General features: G+C 48.4%; 1 protein-coding gene and 1 pseudogene across 4 annotated transcripts in view; one reads left to right on the top strand and one right to left on the bottom strand.

Annotated features, from left to right (window-relative positions):
* Positions 1–85: 85 nt before the first annotated feature.
* On the top strand, positions 86–13,382 carry LOC104677705 (annotated as a pseudogene).
* Positions 13,383–17,540: 4,158 nt separating this feature from the next.
* Positions 17,541–24,698, bottom strand: part of CASP9 (caspase 9) — a 30,851-nt gene continuing 23,693 nt past the window's right edge. For 3 of the 4 annotated variants that reach the window (XM_030942904.1, XM_010382818.2, XM_010382817.2), the window contains 3 exons: positions 20,218–20,397; positions 19,138–19,247; positions 17,541–18,285 (listed from right to left, as the gene is read on the bottom strand). In XM_030942904.1, coding sequence (XP_030798764.1) covers positions 18,193–18,285; positions 19,138–19,247; positions 20,218–20,397 — 383 coding nt within the window. In that variant the 3' untranslated portion in view covers positions 17,541–18,192. Of the gene's footprint in view, positions 18,286–18,321; positions 19,248–20,217; positions 20,398–24,698 lie in introns of those variants that run through there. The other variant, XM_030942905.1, reaches the window with a different exon arrangement.

The raw sequence follows: 24,698 nt of genomic DNA on the forward strand, positions 1-24,698 counted from the left end.
TTTTCAAAGTATTTCTAGGGTGACAGTTGGGAGGAAATGGAAAAAAAAAAAAAATATTTGGACACAAGCTCTTTTTTCCCCCGGACTTTGAGAAAATCCCCATCTTGCGTGCTCCTAGTGTATCTCTCACTGATAAGTTCCTCATAAAACCAGGGCCTTATCCAGGGCCACGCTGACAGAACTCCCACAGACACACTATGATTAGGACCCTGCTGCTGTCTGTGCTGGTGGCTGGAGGTAAACCCTGTCACCCAGAGTCACTGGTTTCCCATCCCCTGGCATGGCTGGGAATGGGATCTTCCTGTCCTCCCCTCTCGCCCCACCCAACCCTTACTGCATTCAGACGTGTAATCATAAGAAAACTGGAATGGAGTTTCAAAGAACTGGAGCAAAGAGCAGGATTCTATGACCTCTTGGGATCCCTCTAGAACAAGGGTTTTCTATTTGGGGGTTCAGAATGCAGCAAGTGTAGTTTATATTGCGTGGGTCGCTGCTTCTTGGACTCAAGTCCCTTTCTCTTTTCATAGCCCTCAGTTGTGGGGTCCCCAGTTACCCGCCTGGTATGTCTAGGATGTATGGTGGTGAAGAAGCGAGGCCCAACAGCTGGCCCTAGCAGGTGAGTCGACCACACTGTACTTACCCCTGTCCCTGCCCCACTCCCTTTACATCCTCCCTTTGCCCTTCCACCATGGGGTCTACTGTGCTGGCAAAGTGAGCATTGATGGGACTCAGAGAGCAGCACAGGCAACTTCACCAATAAGATACATTTCCGGCTGGGCGCAGTGGCTGGTGCCTGTTATCCTAGCACTTTGGGAGGCCCTGGTGGGCAGATCACCTGAAGTCAGGAGTTTGAGACCAGCCTGGGCAACGTGGTGAAACCCTGTCCCTACTAATAATACAAAATTAGCCAAGCGCAGTGGCACATGCCTGTAATCCCAGCAACTTGGGAGGCTGAGGTAGGAGAAACACTTGAACCCAAGAGGCAGAAGTTGTAGTGAAATGAGATTGCACCCCTGCACTCCAGCCTGAATAACAAACAGAGACTCCATCTCAAAAAAAAAAAAAATACATTTCTGTGGCCTTGGCCAACCTTGGGAGTGGAGGGAGAGGTGCCTCCTCCAACTGCAGTAAGGAGCTGTCCCCTCCCCACTGCCCATACACAAATTTACAACTATAGTCTTACTCTGTTAACCAATCAGAGGCTTGCTTTCAAATGTACCATTATCCTATGAACCATTCAAGACTACCTACGCAAATATTCCTTGCTTTAAGGAACCAATCAGTGCTATTTATGCAGATTAATCTTTAACTACAGGCAAATCAATGTTACCAAGGAAAATGTTTCTTAAGTTGATATAATAGTGATATTAAGACTAAACTAGGCCAGGCGCGGTGGCTCAAGCCTATAATCCCAGCACTTTGGGAGGCCGAGATGGGCAGATCACGAGGTCAGGAGATCGAGACCATCCTGGCTAACCTGGTGAAACCCCGTCTCTACTAAAAAATTTAAAAAAAAAATTAGCCGGGCGAGGTGGCGGGCGCCTGTAGTCCCAGCTACTCGGGAGGCTGAGGCAGGAGAATGGCGTAAACCCAGGAGGCGGAGCTTGCAGTGAGCTAAGATCTGGCCACTGCACTCCAACCTGGGTGACAGAGCGAGACTCCGTCTCAAAAAAAAAAAAAAAAAAAAAAGACTAAACTGCCCAGTTGGGCAGGCACAAATTACTAAGATGTGTTAATTGTGGGAATTTCAAAAGAATTGTATAAAGTTTACATTGATGCAAACAAATATAGTAAAATCTCATTTATCTGATGTAATTGGGACTGAGTAATTGAAAAGTTGGTCATAAAGAAATTATTTTAAATCATATATGCTGTAAACATTTTATTTTAGACTATGTAAACAATTTTTTGAGTTCTTAACTGTCTTTTTCATATAAACCATGCCCCATAATATCTCATCTGCAAGTCCATTTCTTTAAAGCAGAGCAGTAACTTTAAGATGTTCACAAAGTAATCTGAGTTATGAGCCCATCCCGACTTTTACGACTTTCCCCGCAATCTTTCCATTTTCTCACAGACACTAATTCAGGAGCAATTTTTTAGGAATCATTGTGATTCGGTCTCTTCCAAGCATTTAACTTTGTTTCACAACTCTCTTTCTGAACTCATATTTCAGAATATTTGGTTACATATTTAATCAAATTTCATTATTGCAAACATAATTGATACAAACTACTTTAGGAACAAACCCAGCTGAATCAGGATGAGTTTCCAACTTAAGTATGAGGAGCAATTAGCAGCCCACTAGCCTTGAGCATTCAGAGTGACCCATGCAGCAGTCACTGTGTCTACAGAGGCCAGCGTCATTCATCTGCTCCTTAAGAGACTATCAATGATAGACCAAGCATGGTGGCTCACACCTGTAATCCCAGCACTTTGGGAGGCCGAAGTGGGTGGATCACTTGAGGTCAGCAGTTCAAGACCAGCCTGGCCAACATGGTGAAACTGTCTCTACTAAAATTACAAAAATTAGCCAGGCATGATTGCAGGCACCTGTAATCCCAGCTACTCGGGAGGCTGAGGCATATATATATATATGTGTGTATGTGTGTGTGTGTGTGTGCATATGTGTGCGTGTGTGTGTATATGTGTGTGTGTGTATGTGTGTGTGTGTGTATATATATATATACACATATATATATATATATATTTTGGTTAGACAGAGTTTCGCTTTTGTTGCCCAGGCTGGAGTGCAATGGCACAATCTCGGCTCACCACAACGTCTGCCTCCCAGGTTCAAGCGATTCTCCTGCCTCAGTCCCCAGAGTAGCTGGGATTACGGGCATGCGCCACCACGCCCAGCTAATTTTGTATTTTTAGTACAGACAGGGTTTCTCCATGTTGGTCAGGCTGGTCTCAAACTCCTGACCTCAGGTGATCTACCTGCCTTGGCCTCTCAAAGTGCTGGGATTATAGGCGTGAACCACCACGCCCAGCCAACAGGAATAATATTTTAATGCAATTTTCTTTTTTGGGGGGGTGTCGGGGAGAGGCAGTGTCTTACTCTGTGACCCAGGCTGGAGTGCAGTGGCGCAATCTTGGCTAACAGCAACCTCTACCTTTCAGGTTCAAGCGAGTCTCCTGCCTCAGCCTCCTGAGTACCTGGGATTAGAGATGTGTGCCACCACACCAGCTGACTTTTTCTGTATTTTAGTAGAGACAGGGTTTCACCATGTTGGCCAGGCTGGTCTCAAACTGCTGACCTCAGGTGATCCACCTGCCTTGGCCTCCCAAAGTGCTGGAATTACAGGTGTGAGCCATTCCACCCAGCCAGCTATTGTAATTACAGTATTAATCACCCTGAGAGCCCTGCACAGTGGCTTATGTTCCGCATTTCCAGAGAAGGCAACTGGGACTTGGAAAGGTTACAGAATTGCCCAAAGGCACTGAGTTAGCCTGGGGGAAATGAGGATTCAAATTTGGTTCAGTGCTTGTTCTTTTAGCTACGCTTTGCTGGCCACAAACAATACGTATTACATGGACTAAATTTCACGTGTAGGATGGTTTCCGCACATTTTTTAATTGGGGTCGGGGAGTAGATACTTTTAAGTGTCTTTTTTCCCTTGGTCCAATTTTAAACATCTTTTTTAAAGCCAGTTCATCTAACGCCCCTTAATGTCACAAAAATGAGAAATGCCCAGTGGCTAATTAAAAACAAGGATGTGGCTGGGCACAGTGGCTCACGCATGTAATCCCAACACTTTGGGAGGCTGAGGCAGGTGGATCACCTGAAGTCAGGAGTTGGAGATCAGCCTGGCCAACATGGTAAAAACCGCATCTCTATTAAAAGTACAAAAACCAGCGGGGCATGGTGGCAGGCACCCATAATCCCAGCTAGTGGGGAGGCTGAGGCAGGAGAATGGCTTGAATCTGGGAGGCAGAGGTTGCAGTGACCCGAGATTGTGCCACTGCACTCCAGCCCGGGCAACAGAGGGAGACTCCATCTCAAAAAATAAAATAAAATAAAGTAGAAGAGACAATAAACAACTGAATGGGTAAACTAATAACACACCAGAAAACGAAAGATACTATGAAGAGTAAAGCAGAGCCAGGGGAAAGAGATGAGGCTGTCTGTGTGTGCATATGTACATGAGTGTGGGTGTCTGTGTATGTGCACAGTGCTTGGAACAGCATGGTCACAGAAGACCTCATGGAGAAGGTAATCTTGAGCAGAGACTTACAGGAAGTGAAGGAAAGAGCTACGCCGATATTTGCGAGAATATTCCAGGCAGGAGGAAGAGCCAGTGCAAAAGCCCTGAGGCAGAAGTGGATTTGGTGTATTTGCGGAACTGCATGGAAGTCAGTGTGGCTGGAGGAGAGGAGAGTGGGAGCCTTTGGGGTCAGAGAAGTCACAGAGGGCAAACCGTAAAGGGGGAGCCACTAGAGAGTCTGAACAGAGAAGAGAAGTCATCTGACTTCCATTCAAAAAGGATCATTCTGGCTGCTGTGTTGAGAAAATGTGGGTGGGAGTGGGGAGAAGAGATGGGAGACTAGAGTGATCATCGAGAAGAGAGGATGATTGGGACACGCAGTTGAGGTAGTGACCAAGGGGTAGCAACCATTCCACAAATTCTCAAGGTAAAGCTGACAGGACGTCCCCTGTGGAGACAGCCTCACTCTGTCACCCAGGCTGAGCACAGTGCAATGGCAGCTCACTGCAACCTAGACTTCCCAGGGTCAAGCAATCCTCCCATCTCAGCCTCCTGAGTAGCTGGGACTACAGGCATGCACCACCACACCCAGTGGCTAATTTTGGGGTATTTTTCTGTAGAGACAGTGTATTAATCCGTTCTCACACTGCTAACAAAGACATACCTGAGACTGGGTAATTTATAAAGGAAAAAGATTTAATTGACTCACAGCTCAGCACGGTTGGGGAGGCCTCAGGAAACTTACAATCATGGCAGAAGGGGAAGGAAACACATCCTTCTTCACATGGTGGCAGCAGGGAGAAGTGCTGAGCAAAAGGGGGAAAGGCCCATTATAAAACCGTCAGATCATGGCTGGGCGTGGTGGCTCACGCCTGTAATCCCAGCATTTTGGGAGGCCAAGCAGGGCGGATCACAAGGTCAGGAAATGGAGACCACGGTGAAACCCCATCTCTGCTAAAAATACAAAAAATTAACTGGGCGCGGTGTTGGGCACCTGTAGTCCCAGCTACTCAGGAGGCTGAGGCAGGAGAATGGCGTGAACCCGGGAGGTGGAGCTTGCAGTGAGCCGAGATTGCACCACTGCACTCCAGCCTCGGTGACAGAGCGAGACTCCGTCTCAAATAAATACATACATACATACATACATACATACATACATAAAACCATCAGATCTTGTGAGAACTCACTCACTATCACGAAAACAGCATGGGGACAGCATGGGGGTAACCACACTCATGATTCAATTACCTCTCACCAGGCCCCTCCCCCGACCTATAGGGATTATAGGAGCTACAATTCAGGATAAGATTTGGGTGGGGACACAGCCAAACCTTATCAGATGGGGTTTCACCACGTTGCCCAGGCTGGTGTCAAACTCCTGGGCTCAACACAACCTCCTGCCTTGGCCTCCCAAAGTGTTGGGATTATAGCCATGAGCCACCATGCCTGGCCTGAGTTTTTTTTTTTTTTACTATAGATTGCATTAAAATGTTTTTTATCTTGATGGCTGAGGTTTTGGCTGAGTCCGGCTCGCTGGCTGTCAGTGTCTGTAAGACTGTGGTGCACCAGGACTGGAACTCCAACCAGGTCTCCAAAGGGTTCGTTTCTGTCTGGGTGCACTTGAGGGTGAGGTTGTCAGGGAACAGATGGGGGTCTCACAGAGGCAAGGGTCTCAGCCTCACCATACCCACTCTGCTTTTTCTATAGGGAGGAGCAAGGAACTCTGGCCTCTTAGAGGTGGAACCAGCTCCAAAGATGTCTGGGGTGGGGATGTGACCTGGGGAGGGAGAAGCAAAGACTGCCAGAGTGACCTGGGTTTGCTGCCAATTAAGCCTGCAGGGCCCCTGTCCACTGAGCATGTATCTACTTAATGACAAGTCCTGGGGACACAGGGACAGTGCTGTCAACCCTGTGACTGTCCCCGGAGTAGGACACAACCTCTCCTGCCTTGCCCCTTTCAACAAGGCCCTCTGTATTTTCTTTCTTTTTTTTTTTTTTTGAGACGGAGTCTCGCTCTGTCGCCCAGCCTGGAGTGCAATGGCTGGATCTCAGCTCACTGCAAGCTCTGCCTCCCGGGTTCACACCATTCTCCTGCCTCAGCCTCCCGAGTAGCTGGGACTACAGGTGCCCGCCACCTCACCCAGCTAGTTTTTTGTATTTTTTAGTAGAGACGGGGTTTCACCGGATTAGCCAGGATGGTCTTGATCTCCTGACCTTTTGATCCACCCGTCTCGGCCTCCCAAAGTGCTGGGATTACAGGCTTGAGCCACCGCGCCCGGCCCTTTCGTGTGTGTGTGTGTGTGTGTGTGTGTGTGTGTGTGTGTGTGTGTGTGTGTCAGAGTCTTGCTGTGTCGCAGAGACTGAAGTGCAGTGGTGCGATCTCGGCTAACTGCAAGCTCTGCCTCCTGGGTTCACGCCATTCTTCTGCCTCAGCCTCCTGAGTAGCTGGGACTACAGACGCCCGCCACCACCATGCCCAGCTAATTTTTTGTATTTTCAGTAGAAATGGGGTTTCACTGTGTTAGCCAGGATGGTCTCGATCTGCTGACCCTGTGATCTGCCTGCCTCAGCCTCCCAAAGTGCTGGGATTACAGGTGTCAGCCACTGTGCCAGGCCACCCCTCTGCATTTTCAAACATGCCCTGGGGCCCTGCCACTCAGAGCAACCTGGGGTAATGTATAGGGAACGATGACAAGGTCTCAGAGCCCTCCAAAGCCCCACAGGGCAGGAAAAGTCAACCCTGTCCTCTTGCTCTGCCTCTGCACTGACCTAGGAACGACATTGCCCTGCTCAAACTGGCTAACCCCATCTCCCTCACCGACAAGATCCAGCTGCCCTGCCTCCCTCCTGCCGGCGCCATTCTACCCAATAACTACACCTGCTACGTCACGGGCTGGGGAAGGCTGCAGAGTAAGTGGGAGCCAGGAGCCCCCAGGCCTGGAAGGAAAGGGAGGTGATGTCACCCCTGTCTGGCCAGGGCCTCTCACCTGTCATCCCAGGGTGTGTGGCTGCCTGGGAGAGATGGGATGGCATAGGCTGATGCCTGCCTGGGTTCAAATGTCAGCTCTCCCACTTCACGACTGTGACACCTTGGGCACATTACTAGGTCTCTCCATGCAGCACTTTTATCATATGTAAAATGCAAATAATTTGCTGGGCGCCGTGGCTCACGCCTGTAATCCCAGCACTTTGGGAGACCAAGGCGAGTGGATCACTTGAGGTCAGGAGTTTGAGAGCAGCCTCGCCCACATGGTGAAACCTCATCTCTACTAAAAATATAAAACACTCACCAGGTGTGGTGGTGTGCACCTGTAGTCCCAGCTACTTGGGAGGCTGAGGCACGAGAATTGTTTGAACCTGGGAGGCGGAGGGTACAGTAAAGATTGCGCCACTGCACTCCAGCCTGGGGGACAGAGCGAGACTCCATCTGAAAAAAAAAAAAGGCATAATAATAGCACCTATATCACAGAGTTGTCAAGAAGATTAAAGGAGATAATCCACAGGAAGCCAGGAGACCAGTGCCTGGCATGTGGTAGGTGCTGTGTGTTAGTTGTTGTCACTGTCCCTATGATGGAAAGAAAGTTACAGAGACCATGTGACATCTTCTGTGTGGCCCAAGGCTAGAGTTCAGAACAGCATTTCCTCTGTGACCTGAGGCCTCTGGAGTTCCACAGAGGCCCCTGGAGCCCTCATCAGACCCTCCGTGCCCCATGGCAAAAGCTGTCCCCTGTGCCATTTGGTCTTGCTGCTCAGAACCTGGCTGAGGGCGGGTCTCCTTTGACATAGATTCCAAGGTGCAGAGATCCAGTGACTGTAGCCACCAAAAGGAAGAGTTCCCGCCCTTCGCTTCTGAAATCACCAGAGGTTTTGAAGATTCTAGGAAGGGATGAGTGATAATGACCTTATGACCATAATGACATTATGAGTGATGACATTATGACATTTCTCCCTAATGACATAAACCCATAAGTATAATGACATGTTTTTCCAGGGGTACGTCCACATACATACCCTCCAATAAATCTCCATTGCCCTCTTGACTGGCTTACCTGTAAACACAAGGACACATGAAATCCTGTGGTCAGCGGTGGTGGAAGAGGCATTTCATGCTTATTAAGATAGAAGCACAACCACCTGTTTGTTTCTCCGGACAACCCTGGGGCAGATGCAGTTCATCTGAGACAGCGAGAGCGGGGAGGCATCCAAACGCTTGGCTTTTAGGCCCAGCTCTGTCGGTCACGGTGAAGCCTTGGGCAAGTCACTTCTGAACCTCAGTCTCCTCATCTGTAAAATGGAAACAGTTGGTGAAGACCAAAAGAGGTGAAAGGTGAAAATGCATCAGACATTGCAAAATGTTATACAAGTGTTAATTACTTATAAATTAGAGTGGTCTTAAGCAAAAACCTTTTTTCTTTTTTTTGAGACAGAACTTTGTTCTGTCGCCCAGGCTGGAGTGCAGTGTGCAATCTCGGCTCACTGCAACCTTTGCCTCCCACAGATTCAACCGATTCTCCTGCCTCAGCCTCCTGAGTAGCTGGGATTACAGACACCATGCCCAGCTAATTTCTATATTTTATTAGAGATGAGGTTTCACCATGTTGGCCAGGCTGGTCTCAAACTCCTGACCTCAAGTGATCCACCTGCCTTGGCCTCCTAAACTGCTGGGATTACAGGGTGAACTACCATGCCTGGCTAATGCCTAACTTCCCTTGGCTTCAATCGCAAGTGAAAAATTATGTTAATATCATCCTTGCCACTCACAGCAGTAGTAACAGTAATGGAGGTGATGGTGGCTGTGTCATTGGGGGCCATTATGAAAGCCCTCCCTTCACCACACCTGCATATTTTTCCCAAGGAGGGGGCTCTAACTGCCAGGAAGCTCACTTTCTTATTTCAGGTAAGTGACAGAAAACCAGGGAGCTAGCTCAGCAAAAAAAATAAGGGAAATTGTTATAAGGATTTAAAAGTTTCAACCCAGCCGGGCACAGTGGCTCAAGCCTGTAATCCCAGCACTTTGGGAGGCCGAGACGGGCGGATCACGAGGTCAGGAGATCGAGACCATTCTGGCTAACACGGTGAAACCCCGTCTCTACTAAAAAATACAAAAAACTAGCCGGGCGAGGTGGCGGGCGCCTGTAGTCCCAGCTACCCGGGAGGCTGAGGCAGGAGAACGATATAAACCCGGGAGGCAGAGCTTGCAGTGAGCTGAGATCCGGCCACTGCACTCCAGCCTGGGCGACAGAGCGAGACTCCGTCTCAAGAAAAAAAAAAAAAGTTTCAACCCAAGGGCAGAGATACAGCCAGTCATCAGGAACAGGCTAGAATCAGGGGCTGGAAGTCTGCAAGAAACTCAGGAAACACTCAGAAATTTCTTTCTCTGTGGGTCTACTTCATTCTTCTGCACACAGAAGAAAATGTCAGCCTTTGACAATGGCTTCCCAGATTTGCCTCCTCCACAACCGGAGTCTCTTCGTCTCCATCTCAAAATCCCAGGGGAGGGAGCTGATTGGCTTAGCTTGAGTCAGGTGTTCACTGCTGAACCAATCACCAGTGGCCAGCACACTAACCAATCAACTGTGAGGAAACAGTATAGACAAACATGGCTGTTCTCCTGTTGCAATGGGTGGAAGACAGTAACGGGAAACCCAGTAGGGGTCCGCCACTTCCTTTTTCTCAGGAGTCCCTACCTCCCTAATGCCTTGTCTCTGGTCTCATTCAGCCAACAGGGCTGTCCCTGATGACCTGCAGCAGGGCCGGTTGCTGGTTGTGGACTATGCCACCTGCTCCAGCTCTGGCTTTTGGGGCAGCACTGTAAAGACCAATATGATCTGCGCTGGGGGTGATGGCGTGATATGTACCTGCAACGTGAGTGCCAAAAATCAGGGGCCCTGCTCCATGACAAAATGTGGCTGGGGATGGGAAGAGGCTATGGAAAACCATCCCTCCATAGGTCCATCCTCCTACCTCCTGGCAGAAGCACCCGGAAATGGTACCAGATATATCAGAACCTGACCTTTGGCCAGGCACGGTGGCTCACGCCTATAATCCCAGCACTTTGGGAAGCCGAGGCAGGCGGATCACTTGACGTCAGCAGTTTGAGACCAGCCTGGCCAACATGGTGAAACCCTGTCTCTACTAAAAATAACAATTAGTCAGGCATGGTGGTGTGTACCTGTAGTCACAGCTGCAATGGGAGGCTGAGGCAGGAGAATCACTTGAACCCAGAAGGCAGAGGTTGCAGCGAGCTGAGATGGTGCCACTGCACTCCAGCCTGGTTGACAGAGCGAAACTCAAAAAGGAAAAAAAAAAAAAAAAAAAAAACCTGACCTTTTTTCTTGTTAGTTCTTGTTCTTGTTTGTTCTTGTTTTGAGATTCTCCTTGTCATGTCCACCCTTCTCACTGCTGGGAAGTCCTTCCCTGGGTCTCATCAAGGTTTCTCATGACTGTCATTCCGTATCATTTCCTCTATGCTGGAAGGGAGCCAAAGGAAACTAATCCCTGGGTTGAATTACTCTGATCCATGGCACAGCGTGTCCCCTCCAGGTAGCTGCCACAGAAACCTTCCTGGAGACAATGTCTTAACCACCAGAAATTGCTCTGTGTTGGACTTAGCAGTGAAGTGGGGATGGAGTAGGAAGGAGATCCACACGCCCTTCAGATCACACTGTGCCCTACACACTCTGCCCACACAGACCACCCCACGCGTGGGAAGACGCAGCCAGTGGGGAAGAGCCTGAACTCTGGGATGTGGCCTCAGCTCCTTTGCAAACTGCCTTTGCAACCTTGGGAAAGTCCCAACCTCTCAACACTCCAGTTTCTCGTCTTCAGTGGCCTGGGGAGACTATGAATATTTACCCCATAGGATTTTGTGGGGATTAATGAGATAAGGCATAGAACATGCTTAGCTCAGCTCTGGCCACACAGGAAGAATAAGTGTTGGCTCTTGTTGGAATTATGGTACCATCTTGCGCTATGACCACAAGGGCCGGCTGCAGAGGACAGTGACCTGCAGCAGAACAATAGAAATGCATTGAGAACAATGGTTCCAATGGGCAGCCCCTTCCTCTCCCTTTACCCTTCTATAACTCTGGCCTTCCTCAGGGAGACTCCGGCGGGCCGCTGAACTGTCAGGTGTCTGACGGCCGGTGGGAGGTGCATGGCATCGGCAGCCTCACGTCCGTCCTTGGCTGCAACTAGTACTACATGTCCTCCATCTTCACGCAGGTCTCCAACTATAATGACTGAATCAATTCAGTAAGAACCGGACCAGCCCTGAGCCCCAGGGCACTGCCCTGCTTACCTGGCCTCGGAGTGCCATGCACACCTGGCGACTGAGAACCCCCTCCTTCCTCTTGAGAGCTAGATGGGAACCCCTTGGAGAAGACTACAGACTTTGGCAACTGCCGAGTCCCCCATGGGTCCCCAAAATTTCTGTGTGGGTAAAGCTGAGTGAAAAGGAACATAGAGGGTGGCCTTGTCCAAAGAGGTTGAACACTCCTCAGGCATGTTAAGAGCTCACTCTTCCATGGCTGGGCACAGTGGCTCAGGCCTGTAATCCCAGCACTTTGGGAGGCCGAGGCAGGCAGATCACGAGGTCAGGAGATTGAGACCATCATGGCTAACATGGTGAAACCCCATCTCTACTAACAATACAAAAAGAAAAATAAAAAATAGCTGGGCGTGGTGGCGGGTCCCTGTAGTCCCAGCTACTCGGGAGGCTGAGGCAGGACAATGGCGTCAACCCGGGAGGCGGAGCTTACAGTGAGCTGACATCATGTCACTGCACTCCAGCCTGGGTTACAGAGCGAGACTCTGTCTCAAAAAAAAAAAAAAAAAAAAAAAAAAGTTGAGTTCCATAGGAATGGTGATTTTATTTTTGTGTATCTGTGTGTGGCCCAGACTCCACCATCGAGTGCTATGAACAGGTATATATCTGCAAAACCCAAAACCTGATACTTTGAGACCCCCATAGCATTAATTATTGGAAATTAGTGCCCCTTAGGCATCTTCTAGCTGTTCTGTAGGGTGACCAACCATCCCGGTTTGTGCAGGACTGAGAGGTTTTCCAGGATGCAGGACTTCCTGTTTTACACTGGGACCATCCCAGGCAAATAAAGACAAGTTGGTCCCCTGTCTTGTAAATTTAAACTCAGAGAGCTGTCTCCTCTGAGCTTCCACACTAGCTCAAATTCTTTTTAACAATTAAGACACATTTTTTATAACAATAAGCATTAAAAATTATTCATTAAGGCCGGGCGCGGTGGCTCAAGCCTGTAATCCCAGCACTGTGGGAGGCCGAGACAGGCGGATCACGAGGTCAGGAAATCGAGACCATCCTGGCTAACACAGTGAAACCCCGTCTCTACTAAAAAATACAAAAAACTAGCCGGGTGAGGTGGCGGGCGCCTGTAGTACCAGCTACTCGGGAGGCTGAGGCAGGAGAATGGCGTAAACCCGGGAGGCAGAGCTTGCAGTGAGCTGAGATCTGGCCACTGCACTCCAGCCTGGGCGACAGAGCGAGACTCCGTCTCAAAAAAAAAAAAAAAAATTATTCATTAAAAATAATAGGCCAGGTGCCATGGCTCATACAAATGTAATTGCAGCACTTTGGAAGGCCAAGGAGGGAGGACTGCTTGAGTCCGGGAGTTCAAGAGCAGCCTGGGCAACATTAGCAAGACTCTTGTCTTTATAAAGATTTTTTTTTTAATTAGGCGTGGTGATGCATGCCTGTAGTCTCAGCTACTTGGGAGGCTGAGGTGGAAGGATCGCTTGGGCCCGAGAGGTGGAGGCTACAGTAAGCCAAGGTCACACCACTGCACTGCAGCCTGAGCGACACAGCAAGACCATGTCTCTGAAAATAATCATAGTTGGCATCAATATTAAGGAGCAGCCATGGATACACGCAGAAGTAGGCGAAAGCAGCCAGAACAGGAAACCTCGTCACAAGAAAAGGGTGCCCAGGAGAGGGCAGAGGAAGCACCATGCCTGGTAATAGAAGCTGGGGGAGAAGAGGCGGACACTCTGTGCCAATTAGGGACCACCTCAGTTTGCTCTTCTGTAAAATGGGACTTGAACTAGATCAGGACTCCTTCACATTTTTAGGCACTAGAGCAAGAGGGAGTCATGGTATTTGTGGCAGAGCCCCCAAAGAAGGGGAAAGCTGGCATCTGACTTCACTAACTTTAATTTGCAGAGAAGTGTTACTTCTGCACTTATAAAACTGACTTAACTGCACTTATAAAACTTCTGCACTTACAAAAGTAACTGACACTTGGCCGGGCGCGGTGGCTCAAGCCTGTAATCCCAGCACTTTGGGAGGCCGAGACAGGCGGATCACGAGGTCAGGAGATCGAGACCATCCTGGCTAACCCGGTGAAACCCCGTCTCTATTAAAAAATACACAAAACTAGCCGGGCGAGGTGGCGGGCGCCTGTAGTCCCAGCTACTCGGGAGGCTGAGGCAGGAGAATGGCGTAAACCCGGGAGGCGGAGCTTGCAGTGAGCTGAGATCTGGCCACTGCACTCCAGCCTGGGTGACAGAGCGAGACTCCGTCTCAAAAAAAAAAAAAAAAAAAAGTAACTGACACTTATAAAACCAAATATGAAACTGCAGCCATGAGCACATGGTCACAGGAGGAAACTAAGCTGCAAAATAAGCAGGTGGCTGCTTCCAAGTGTTTCCACTGATTCTTGCCAGCTCCTTGTTCATTTGTCTGTCTGCTGGCATCTTTTTGCCAAGTGGTCACAGGCAGAGATTCCGAAAACGTTTGTTGGAGAAAAATGGAAAATCAAAAAGACAGTAGCCATTAATCATTAATTGGTGCTTTTTTATAGATAAATTGGGAAAAACCCATCTGAGTCCACCTTTGGAGGCGCCACCCACACGTCAGAGGAGCCTGGCCTGAGACTGACTGGAGGAAAGGCTGCTTAGGGGCCTTTCCCAGCCAAACCCTAAGACCCTTTTCCAGCCCCAGCTGCTGTGGGAGTCACCGTGCAGCTGGTCCTGGCAGCAACCTGGGGACCTGAAGTAGGGGAAATTATCCCAATTTTTTTGTCCCAGCGTTAGTTGTTCCCAGCCACAGATACAAGCACAACAGAGCAGGCCAGATCCCAAAGCATGGCCAGATGGCAGCAGGGATCCACGGGCAGCATGCCTCACTAGGCAACTGGGCAGAGGCCCTGTGTTCATGGGAGAGCAGTCGGGACAGGCACAGATGCCTGGTAACAGGTTTCAGAAAGGAGAGAGCCAAGCAACCAGCTGTCCTTGGGTGAGGGCTGCCCCTGGCAGTGGCGGAGGGGCTCGTGAAATCTTGCAGTGGCCCCAACCCAGGGACACACTGTGTGCAGGCTGGGGTCATGTACCACTAGAGCCCTGGGGATGCCTAAGAGCACCTGGGATAAACCCAGACAGGTGACAAGCCAATGTCAGGAAGTACAAGCAAAAGATAAGAGCAGAGAAGCAGAGGAGACAAGTGGCCCGGGGCATTCATCCTTGCAGCAAATGTCCATTGAATGACAGTCACACATGAACTTCAGCAATCCTTAGCTTTTATTCTTTTTCCAGAAGGTAACACATATTCTAGGCCGGGCGCGGTGGCTCAAGTCTGTAATCCCAGCACTTTGGGAGACCGAGACGGGCGGATCACGAGGTCAGGAGATCGAGACCATGCGGGCTAACCCGGTGAAACCCCGTCTCTACTAAAAAATACAAAAATCTAGCCGGGCGAGGTGGCGGGCGCCTGTAGTCCCAGCTACTTGGGAGGTTGAGGCAGGAGAATGGCGTGAACCTGGGAGGCAGAGCTTGCAGTGAGCTGAGATCCGGCCACTGCACTCCAGCCCCGGGCGACAGAGCGAGACTCTGTCTCAAAAAAAAAAAAAAAAAAAAAAAAGGTAACACATGTTCTGTGTAAAAATATTAAAACAATATAAGAGTGTATCAAGTAAAATGTATCAAGATGTCCCCCCTCATTTTACATCTCCAATTCCACTCTCCAGAGGTAATTATTGTTTTTGTTTGTTTTCAAACCGAGTTTCGCTCTGTTGCCCAGGCTGGAGTACAGTGGCTTGATAGCTCACTGCAACCTCCGCCTCCCAGGTTCAAGCAGTTCTCCTGCCTCAGCCTCCTAACTAGCTGGGATTACAGGCATGCACCAACATGCCCAGGTAATTTTTGTATTTTTAGTAGAGATGGGGTTTCACCATGTTTTAGCCACGCTGGTCTTGAACTCCTGAGCTCAGGTGATCTGCCCACCTCAGCCTCCCAATGTGCTGGGATTACAAGTGTGAGCCACCGCACCCCGCTAATCATTGTTAAAAGCTTGGTGTGTGGTTTTCTTAACTTTATGTGCATATGTATCTATACATCGAGAGAAAGAGAGACACTGTCTTCTAAGCAAAAATAGGATCTGAGTCTTCATACTATTCTGCAGCTGTTTTTCACTTAACACCTTATCACATTTTATATGTCAGTACGTACATGTCATTCTTTTGAACAGCTAAATAGTATTCCATAGTTTGAGTATAATGAATGAAGTTTTAATGTTCCCTATTTTTCACTCTTACATTGTGCAATGAACATCCTTGGACATAATTCTTGCACACTGGTCTGAGTATTTGTGCTGTAGCAGCTGGATCTCCTGCCATTTACAGCACTGGATCATGAAGTTGGCATATCAAAATGTTTAACAGGCCAGGCGCAGTGGTTCACACCTATAATCCCAGTACTTTGGGAAGCTGAGGCAGGTAGATCACTTGAGGTCAGCAGTTTGAGACCAGCCTGGCCAAGATGGTGAAACCCCGAATCTAGTAAAAATGCAAAAAAAAACAGCCAGGCGTGGTGGTGCACACCTGTAATATCAGCTACTCGGGAGGCTGAGGCAGGAGAATAGCTTGAATCTGGGAGGCAGAGGTTGCATTGAGCCTAGATTGTGCCACTGCACTCCAGCCTGGGAAACAGAGTTAGACTGTCTCAAAGAAAAAAAAAAAAAGTTTAACAGATACTGATCAACAGTCTCTGGAAATAGTAATTGCCCCAACCATATTGCACAACTGCCTTGCAAACAGAAGTTTTGATTTGAGAAACAAATGAAATCTAAAATACGCCATCCACACATTTGGAATATAAGTTTTAGGGGGTTCAAAGGCCCCCTACCCTGAAGCCTACACAGGACTCCTGGCTAAGACCCCCTTTACAGGAAGACCCTAACAGGTCAATGAAAAGCTGTGATTGCATCTTTTTTCCCGAAACGTCATCAGAACTCCTCAGGCAAGAGCTACTGCAGTGTGGGCTGCCTGTGACTCACATGAGGAGCTTAGTCCAGGACGACAGACAGGAAACAGCCATGCACAGCTCTGCGGTTAGGTGAACCTGAGGATTTTCTTGTGTGTCCTGCAGGTGATTACAAATAACTAACCAAAAGAAGTCCCCGGGATTGTTTCAGACTTGGAAAGGTCACAGAAAGAAAATAATATTATATAAAGTGACAACTATACAAATCACATCTTGATGAGGGTTTTATTATTATTTATTTAGCAATCCATCCTAACATCCAGGGCCCTAAAAACCAGAAATAGGTCAGGCTCAATGGCTCAAGCCTGTAACCCCTGCACTTTGCCAATCGCTTGCGTCCAGGAGTTCAAGACCAGCCTGAGTAACATGGCATAACTCTGTCTCTACTAAAAATACAAAAATTAACTGGGAGAGGTAGTGCACACCTGTAGTCTCAGCTACTTAGGAGGCTGAGGTGGGAGGATCTCTTGAGCCCAGGAGATCAAGACTGCAGGAAGCCAAGATCACATCATTGCACTCCAGCCTGGGTGACAGAGTAAGACCCTTTCTCCAAAAAAAAAAAAAAAAAAAAAAAGCCCAAAAAACAACAAATAGGCTGGCATAAGGACAGCTTAAAAGACCTCAGGGTGGAGCCTGTGGGGAAGCCCAACGTGTCACTATTGCACAGCACATTCACACAGCAGTCTGGGGGTGCTTCATGGGCCCCTCCCTATAATTATCTCTGGATAATTGTGTTCCCTTGGACAAGAGACCTAACCTCCCTGAGCACAGGGTCCTCACCCTTGTTCCATTGTTGCCTTCCTGGGATGGAATAAGGATCAAGTGAAATGAGACATGAAGAAATGGGGCTGGGTGAGGTGGTGCAGCCTGTAGTTACAGCTACTTGGGAGGGTCACTGCAGCCCAGGAGTTTGAGACCAGCCTGGGCAACATAGCGAGAGCCCAGAAAAACATGGGGAAATGTTTTGAAAAAAGTGAAAGTCTCTTTTGTAAGGAAGAACAGAGTTGGAGCAAAATGAGGGAAGAAATAGGCAAAAGAGAGTCCATATTTGCCTTTTAGTTTTTAAGATTAATGCAATGTAGGGAAAATTAACAATTTTTAAAACTTCACTTAGAATTCACAGATTACAGCTGTTCAGACTCTGGTAGGCCCCAGCTTGCTGATCTATGAGAGATACTGGTTTGTGTGTAGCCAAAAATCCCTACAGACCAGTGGTTGTCAGGGGAGTAAACTTTTATACCCCAGGACATATTTGGCAACACCTGAGAACATTTTTGTTTGGCACCACTCAGGGAGACGTGTCACTGGCATTGAGGCGAGGGACAGTGCTGAACATCCAGGACAGCCTCACAGCAAAGGGTGACCTGACCCCACAGGTCAGTAGTACAGAGGTTAATCCCTGCCCTAGAGAGAACACAGGGATCACAGGACAGTCACTAGCCCTGGACCAGCCACTGCTCAAGAGGCTACATGCAATCCATGGCATTCATCTGTCCCTCTTCCTCCACTGTTCAGCACTTGTCGCCAATCTGGAAGCTGCTAAGAGCCTGTCTGTCACTGGCAGAGAAAAGAGCAGACCCTGTGCCGGCTGCAAAGTCCTTGAGTTGCAGGAAAGTCCAGGTCTCAGCCACTTTCAGGCCTGGGGCAGGAAGGCTTTGGGGTGCAAGATAAGGCAGGGTGAGGGGCCCTGGCCTTATGATGTTTTAAAGAAAAGTTTTTTCCGGAGGAAATTAAAGCAACCAGGCATCTGTTTATAAATCCCTTTCACCGAAACAGCATTAGCGACCTGTAAGACATGACCATGGAGAGCTCTGTGAGTTCAGTTCTCTGGACTGAAGGAACAATTCAAGAGGGGCTGAGGGGAATGTCCACTCAACCCACACTTTAAAAACAGCTCAAACTGCAGCCTCTTTGAGCAGGAGGGCTTAAAGAACACGCACCTCAACTTTACCTTTAAAAAACTCAAAATTCAAAATTTCCAAATTTATAAAGTTCAAATCAGACTGAAATATTTGCAAGGAGCAAGGAGTGGCCTCAGCCCCACGGCCCCTTCTCATGGCATGAACACCTGAGCGGAGCAGCAGGGGCCCACACGTGCTGCTTCCCCAAGGCAGCCACAAGTCTACGAGACCCTCAGAGGAAGCAACTGTTCTGAGTGGGGTTTCCTTGGAGTAGGACTGGGCCTCTCAGGCAACCTTTCCCTATCTGTTTCCTCACTGGGGCCTCCTGAGAAGGAGATGTACAAGGAGGGGTTCATAATTCTTGCGGGTCAAAAGTAGAAGACTGCGCGATGGCCACAGGGTACAGGGAGGGGCCCATGACCCGCCTTCGGGATCTGGACAGAGCCATCCCGCGCTGGCACCGAGGACCAGCTCCATCAGTGGAGAAGCAGGAGGTGTCAACCTGGGGACCTTGGAGGAGACAGGGAAGGCAACTCTTTGAATCAACAGCAAATGTCACCACAGGCAGGAATGCCTCTCATAGAGACACAAAAGTACTGACTCCAAGGCTCAGAGGAGTCTACTACCTTTTACCCTTGGTTTAGGCCTGCCCTGCTCACCCCCCAATCCCCAGCCCCAGGAGAACACGCTGCCCCCAGCAGCCGGCCCTCTCCTTTGCAGAGGAAGGCAGCACTCACCCTGAGCAGGAGGGACTGCAGGTCTTCAGAGTGAGCCCACTGCTCAAAGATGTCGTCCAGGGTCTCAACGTACCAGGAGCCACTCTTGGGGTCCCTCAAGGAGACAAAACCTTTGGAAGGAGGAGGACTGAACACTGCTGAAGAGCCACCCCCGCCGCCCCCGCCCCGCCCCCCCAGCCACGTACACAGGCTCGGCCGCCCTGCAGACCTTGACTCTCGCATGCATCCAGCAGGAGCAGCCTGGCCCCTGAGGCTCTGCCCTAATCATGATCTTATTTCATCCCGTGACTATCTCCTGATTCTGGCTATGATTCCCGTTTTCCCAGCAAGGAAACGACGGCTTGGAAAAGTGAAGTGACTCATCCAAGGCATAAGAAAGGAAGGAAACTGCCGGGCCCAGTGGCTCACACCTGTAATCCCAGCATTTTGGGAGGCCAAGGTGGGCAAATCACTTGAGGTCAGGAGTTCGAGACCAGCCTGGCCAACACGGTGAATCCCTGTCTCTACTAAAAATACAAAAATTAGCTGGGTGTGGTGGCGCATGCCTGTAATTCCAGCTACTTAGGAGGCTGAGGTAGGAGAATTACTTCAACCTGGGAGGTGGAGGTTGCAGTGAGCTGAGATTGTGCCACTGTACTCCAGCCTGGGTGACAGAGCAAGACTCCGTCTCAAAAAAAAAAGAAAAAAAAGGGAAGGAAGGAAACTACCACCTGCTGCACCTACTATGTGCCACGTACTGTGCTCAGTGACGTGCCAGCCACCTTGTTTAATCCCCACGGCAACCCCTGAGGCACAATTCCTATTCCCCTGCTAAAGATGCGAAGGCAGAGGCAGAGTCAGGCAGAGGAGAGGCAAGTGAGGCATAGGAACCCAAGGGCGCAGGCCTTCTTGCAGTGCACATCCTTGCCTGCTCAGCCTGAGCCAAGATTCAGAGAGGAGAAGTCAGTCATTCAGGGTCACAGAGGAGCAAGAGACAGAACCAGGACTCATACCCTGGTCTTTTCTCTCACCACACAGCTGCCCCTAGGGCAGACAAGAAGCCCCACTGGCTGCAAGGGCGAGCCCTTCTGATGTGCTCACCCGGGAAAGTAGAGTAGGACACAAAGATGTCGCTGGGTGTGGGCAAACTAGATACAGCGTCCAGCTGGTCGAAGGTCCTCAAATCGTCCTGGAACGGGGTGGCGTCTGGCTCGGGGTTACTGCCAGAGGACACGTCTTCAGGGGGGGTGGAGGCCACCTCAAACCCATGGTCTTTCTGATCTGCAGGAAGCAGAAAAACACACACACCTTGTCACTGAAATACACAGACAAGGATGGTTCAACATATGAAAGCTGGTGTCATACACTACATTAACAGTGTGGGAGAAATCAGTCTTGGGTCCCCAGACTCATTAAGCCAAACGGAAAAGTCAAGCTGGGAACTGGGTCACGCAAACCTGCCTCCCCGTTTTGGTTCCTAAATAAGATGGCTACAAGATGAACAGCTGCACACCTCCCTCAGATTTTGCCCACAAGGAAATTCCTGGTGAGCTCCAAGACAGCTGTCTGATAAAATTCACCATGGCGATGTAAATGGATAGCTTATCTTTACAGAGGCATCACCCCTCTGCCCACCTGGCACAAATGCATATCTGATTATTCCCCTGTCCCATTTGTCTTTATTACCTTATGTAAAAATGCAGGTTCCCTGCATTTTCCCCTGCCCTATGTTACCTTACGTAAGAATGCAAATTCACTGAGCCAGACAAAGGCATGAATGACTATTTTCCCCCACCCTGCTCTTACATGAAAACTGTGTACTTCTCAATATCCCGCCCTTACCCCTTTAAATTTGGACCTCTAAAATTCATGTTCAGAGAAAAGCATAGACCTGTCTCCTGGATGCGCGTCCTTAACTCTGGCAAAAGAAACTTCTTTTTTTTTTTTGAGACGGAGTCTTGCTCTGTCGCCCGGGCTGGAGTGCAGTGGCCGGATCTCAGCTCACTGCAAGCTCCGCCTCCCGGGTTTACGCCATTCTCCTGCCTCAGCCTCCCGAGTAGCTGGGACTACAGGCGCCCGCCAGGTCGCCTGGCTAGTTTTTTGTATTTTTAGTAGAGACGGGGTTTCACCATGTTAGCCAGGATGGTCTTGATCTCCTGACCTCGTGATCCGCCCGTCTCGGCCTCCCAAAGTGCTGGGATTACAGGCTTGAGCCACCGCGCCCGGCCAAGAAACTTCTTAAATTGACTGAGACCTGTCTCAGATTTTTGGGGTTCATAAGAGAGTGAAAAAAACCTTACATCATCATCTCAATTGATGCAGAAAAAGCACATGACAAAATTCAACAACCTTTCATGATAAAAACCGTCAACAAACTCAGAATAGAAGGAAACTACCTCAACATAATAAAAGCCATATATGAAAAACCCACAGCAAACATTATACTCAACGGTGAAAGACTGAAACCTTTTTCTATGAGATCACGAAGGTGGCAAGACTTTTGCCACTTCTATTCAACATATTACTAGAGGTTTTCAATAGAGCAGGGAGGCAAGCAAAAGAAATAAAAGACATTCAAATTGGAAAGAAGGAGTAAAATTGTCTCTGCTCACAGATGGTATGATTTTATATGTAGAAAACCCGAAAGATTAAACACTATTAGAACAAATAAAATTAGCGTATGAGCAGGATACAAAGTCAACCATAAAAAATATTTGCATTTCTGTACACTAATAATGAACAATCAGAAAACGAAATTACAAAAATGGTTCCATTGACAACAGCATCAAAAATAATAAAATAGTTAGCAATTAACTTAACCAAGATGAAAGACTTGTAAAATGAAAACTACAAAACATTGCTGAAAGAAATTAAAGAAGGCTGGACGCCATGGCTCACGCCTGTAATCCCAACAATTTGGGAGGCTGAGGCAGGAGGATCCCTTGAGCCCAGGAGTTCCAGACCAAAAAAACCTCATCTCTACACATAATAAAAAATTTAGCCAGGTGTGTGGCACGTGCCTGTGGTCCCAGCTACTTGTGAGGCTGAGGTGGGAGAACCACTTGAGTCCAAGTAGTTGAGTCTGCAGTATGCCGTGATCGCGCCACTGCACTTCAGCCTGGGTGACAAAGCAAGACCCAGTCTCAAAAAAGAAAAAGAGCCAGGTCATGGTGGCTCACACCTGTAATCCCAGCACTTTGGGAGGCCAAGGTAGGCAGATCACCTGAGGTCAGGAGTTTGAAACAAGCCTGGCCAACATGGTAAAATCCCGTCTCTACTAAAAAATACAAAAATTACCCAGGCGTGGTGGTGGGCATCTGTAATCCCAGCTACTTGGGAGGCTGAGGCAAGAAAATCGCTTGAATCCAGGAGGCAGAGGTTGCAATGAGTCAAGATCATGCCACTGCACTCCAGCCTGGGTAACAGAGCAAGACTCCATCTAAAAAAAAAAGAAAGAAAGAAAAATAAAGAAGATATAGGCCAGGCACGGTGGCTCACTTTGGGAGGCCAAGGCGGGCGGATCACTAGGTCAGGAGATTGAAACTATCCTGACCAACATGGTGAAACCCCATCTCCACTAAAAATACAAAAAATAGCTGGGCATGGTGGCGTGTGCCTGTAATCCCAGCTACTCAGGAGGCTGAGGCAGGAGAATTGCTTGAACCAGGGAGTCAGAGGTTGCAGTGAGCCGAGATGGCACCACAGCACTCCAGTCTGACAACAGAGCAAGACTCCATCTCAAAAAAATAAAATAAAATAAAAGATATAAATGGAAATATATCCTATGTTTATAGATTAGAAAACTTAAAGATGTCAATACTACCCAAAGCAATTTATAGATTAAATGCAATCCCTATCAAAACCCCAATGATGTTTTTTGCAGAAACAGAAAATCTATGCTAAAATTCACATGAGAATCTCAAGGGACCCCAAATAGACAGAACAATCTGGAAAAAGAGCAAAATTGGAGGACTCATACGTCCTGATTTCAAAACTTACTACAAAGCTACAGTAATCAAAACAGCATGGTACTGGCATAAAGACAGACACAGGTCAGTGTCATCGAATAGAGTCCAGACATATACCCTCACATACATGGTCAAATGAATTTTGAAAAGGGTGGCAGGACCATTCAGTGGGGAGAGGGCAGTGGTTTTTTTGTTTTGTTTGGGGGATTTTTGTGGTTTTTTTGTTTTTTGAGACAGAGTCTCATTCTGCCACCCCGGTTGGAGTGCAGTGGTGCAATCACAGCTCACTGCAGCCTTGACCTCTGAGGCTCAAGTGATCCCCCCACCTCATCCTGTCAAGCAGCTGGGACTACAGGTGCCACCACACCCAGCTAATTTTTGTATTTTTTGTAGAGACAGGATCTTGCCATGTTGCCCAGGCTGGTCTCAAACTCCTGGACTCAAGCAATCTGCCTGCCTTAGCCTCCCAAAGTACTGGGATTACAGGCATTTTTTTTTCTTTTTTAAGAGACAGGTTTTTGCTATGTTGCCCAGATTGGAGTGAAGTGGCACGATCTTAGCTCACTCCACCCTCAAACTCCTGAGCTCAAACAATCATCCCAAAAAAATGGTTAAGATTGTAAATTTTATATTATGTGTATTTTGCCACAATTTTTTAAAAGCCATATAAAACTTGTCTTTTTTCAAAAATATAGTTGAGGAAACTGTCCACTATATCACACTCACTCACTCAAACCCTTTACTCAGGCTGTCAGGGTCACAGTGTCTCCTTTAAGACAACCAAGGGAAGAAATGTGTCTGGGGTCCCTACTCCTGACTTCTGTCTTACAAATACCAGATATAGAACTATAGAACACCAGATTCCATGGATCTTGAAAGTACTCTTTTTTTTTTTTTTGAGACGGAGTCTCGCTCTGTCATCCAGGCTGGAGTGGGAGTGCAGTGGCACGATCTCGGCTCACTGCAAGCTTCGCCTCCCGGGTTCAAGCAATTCTCCTGCCTCAGCCTCCCAAGTAGCTGAGACTACAGGTGCGTGCCACCACGCCTGGCTAATTTTTTGTATTTTTAGTAGAGATGGGGTTTCACCGTGTTAGCCAGGATGGTCTCGATCTCCTGACCTCGTGATCTGCCCGCCTTGGCCTCCCAAAGTGCTGGGATTACAGGCGTGAGCCACTGCGCCCAGCCAGTGATCTTATTTCCAACGGCGGCTGGAAAGCGTAAAAAATGCGCAGGCCACCTCTAGCAAGCAGATATCACTATTTCATTTTATGTAATTAGGCAACTAAGACTCAGATAAGTTAAGGGGCTCCCCCCCAGACAGAGGCTGACTGGGACTTTGACCTACCTCATTTTTGAGTCTACTATTACTAATGGCTGGGATTTTTCCATGTTTCTTTACATCTGCAAAGTGATTTTATCTCTAAAATCAGTCATTGTACACCTTACATTTTTAATTCACTTGTACTTGAGAGAACGTAGAAAGCTGCAGGACATCCTAGGATGTATTTTTGGAATCCAAACTTACTCTTACTTTTCTTCTCTCCTTGTGTTTCCTCTCTATTTTGTCCTAGTGTTATCATTTGTACTTCTTGCGCTATGGCAAATCCTTTTCTA

The sequence above is a fragment of the Rhinopithecus roxellana genome, chromosome 12 (assembly GCF_007565055.1).
Source record: "Rhinopithecus roxellana isolate Shanxi Qingling chromosome 12, ASM756505v1, whole genome shotgun sequence".
NCBI lineage: Eukaryota > Metazoa > Chordata > Mammalia > Primates > Cercopithecidae > Rhinopithecus > Rhinopithecus roxellana.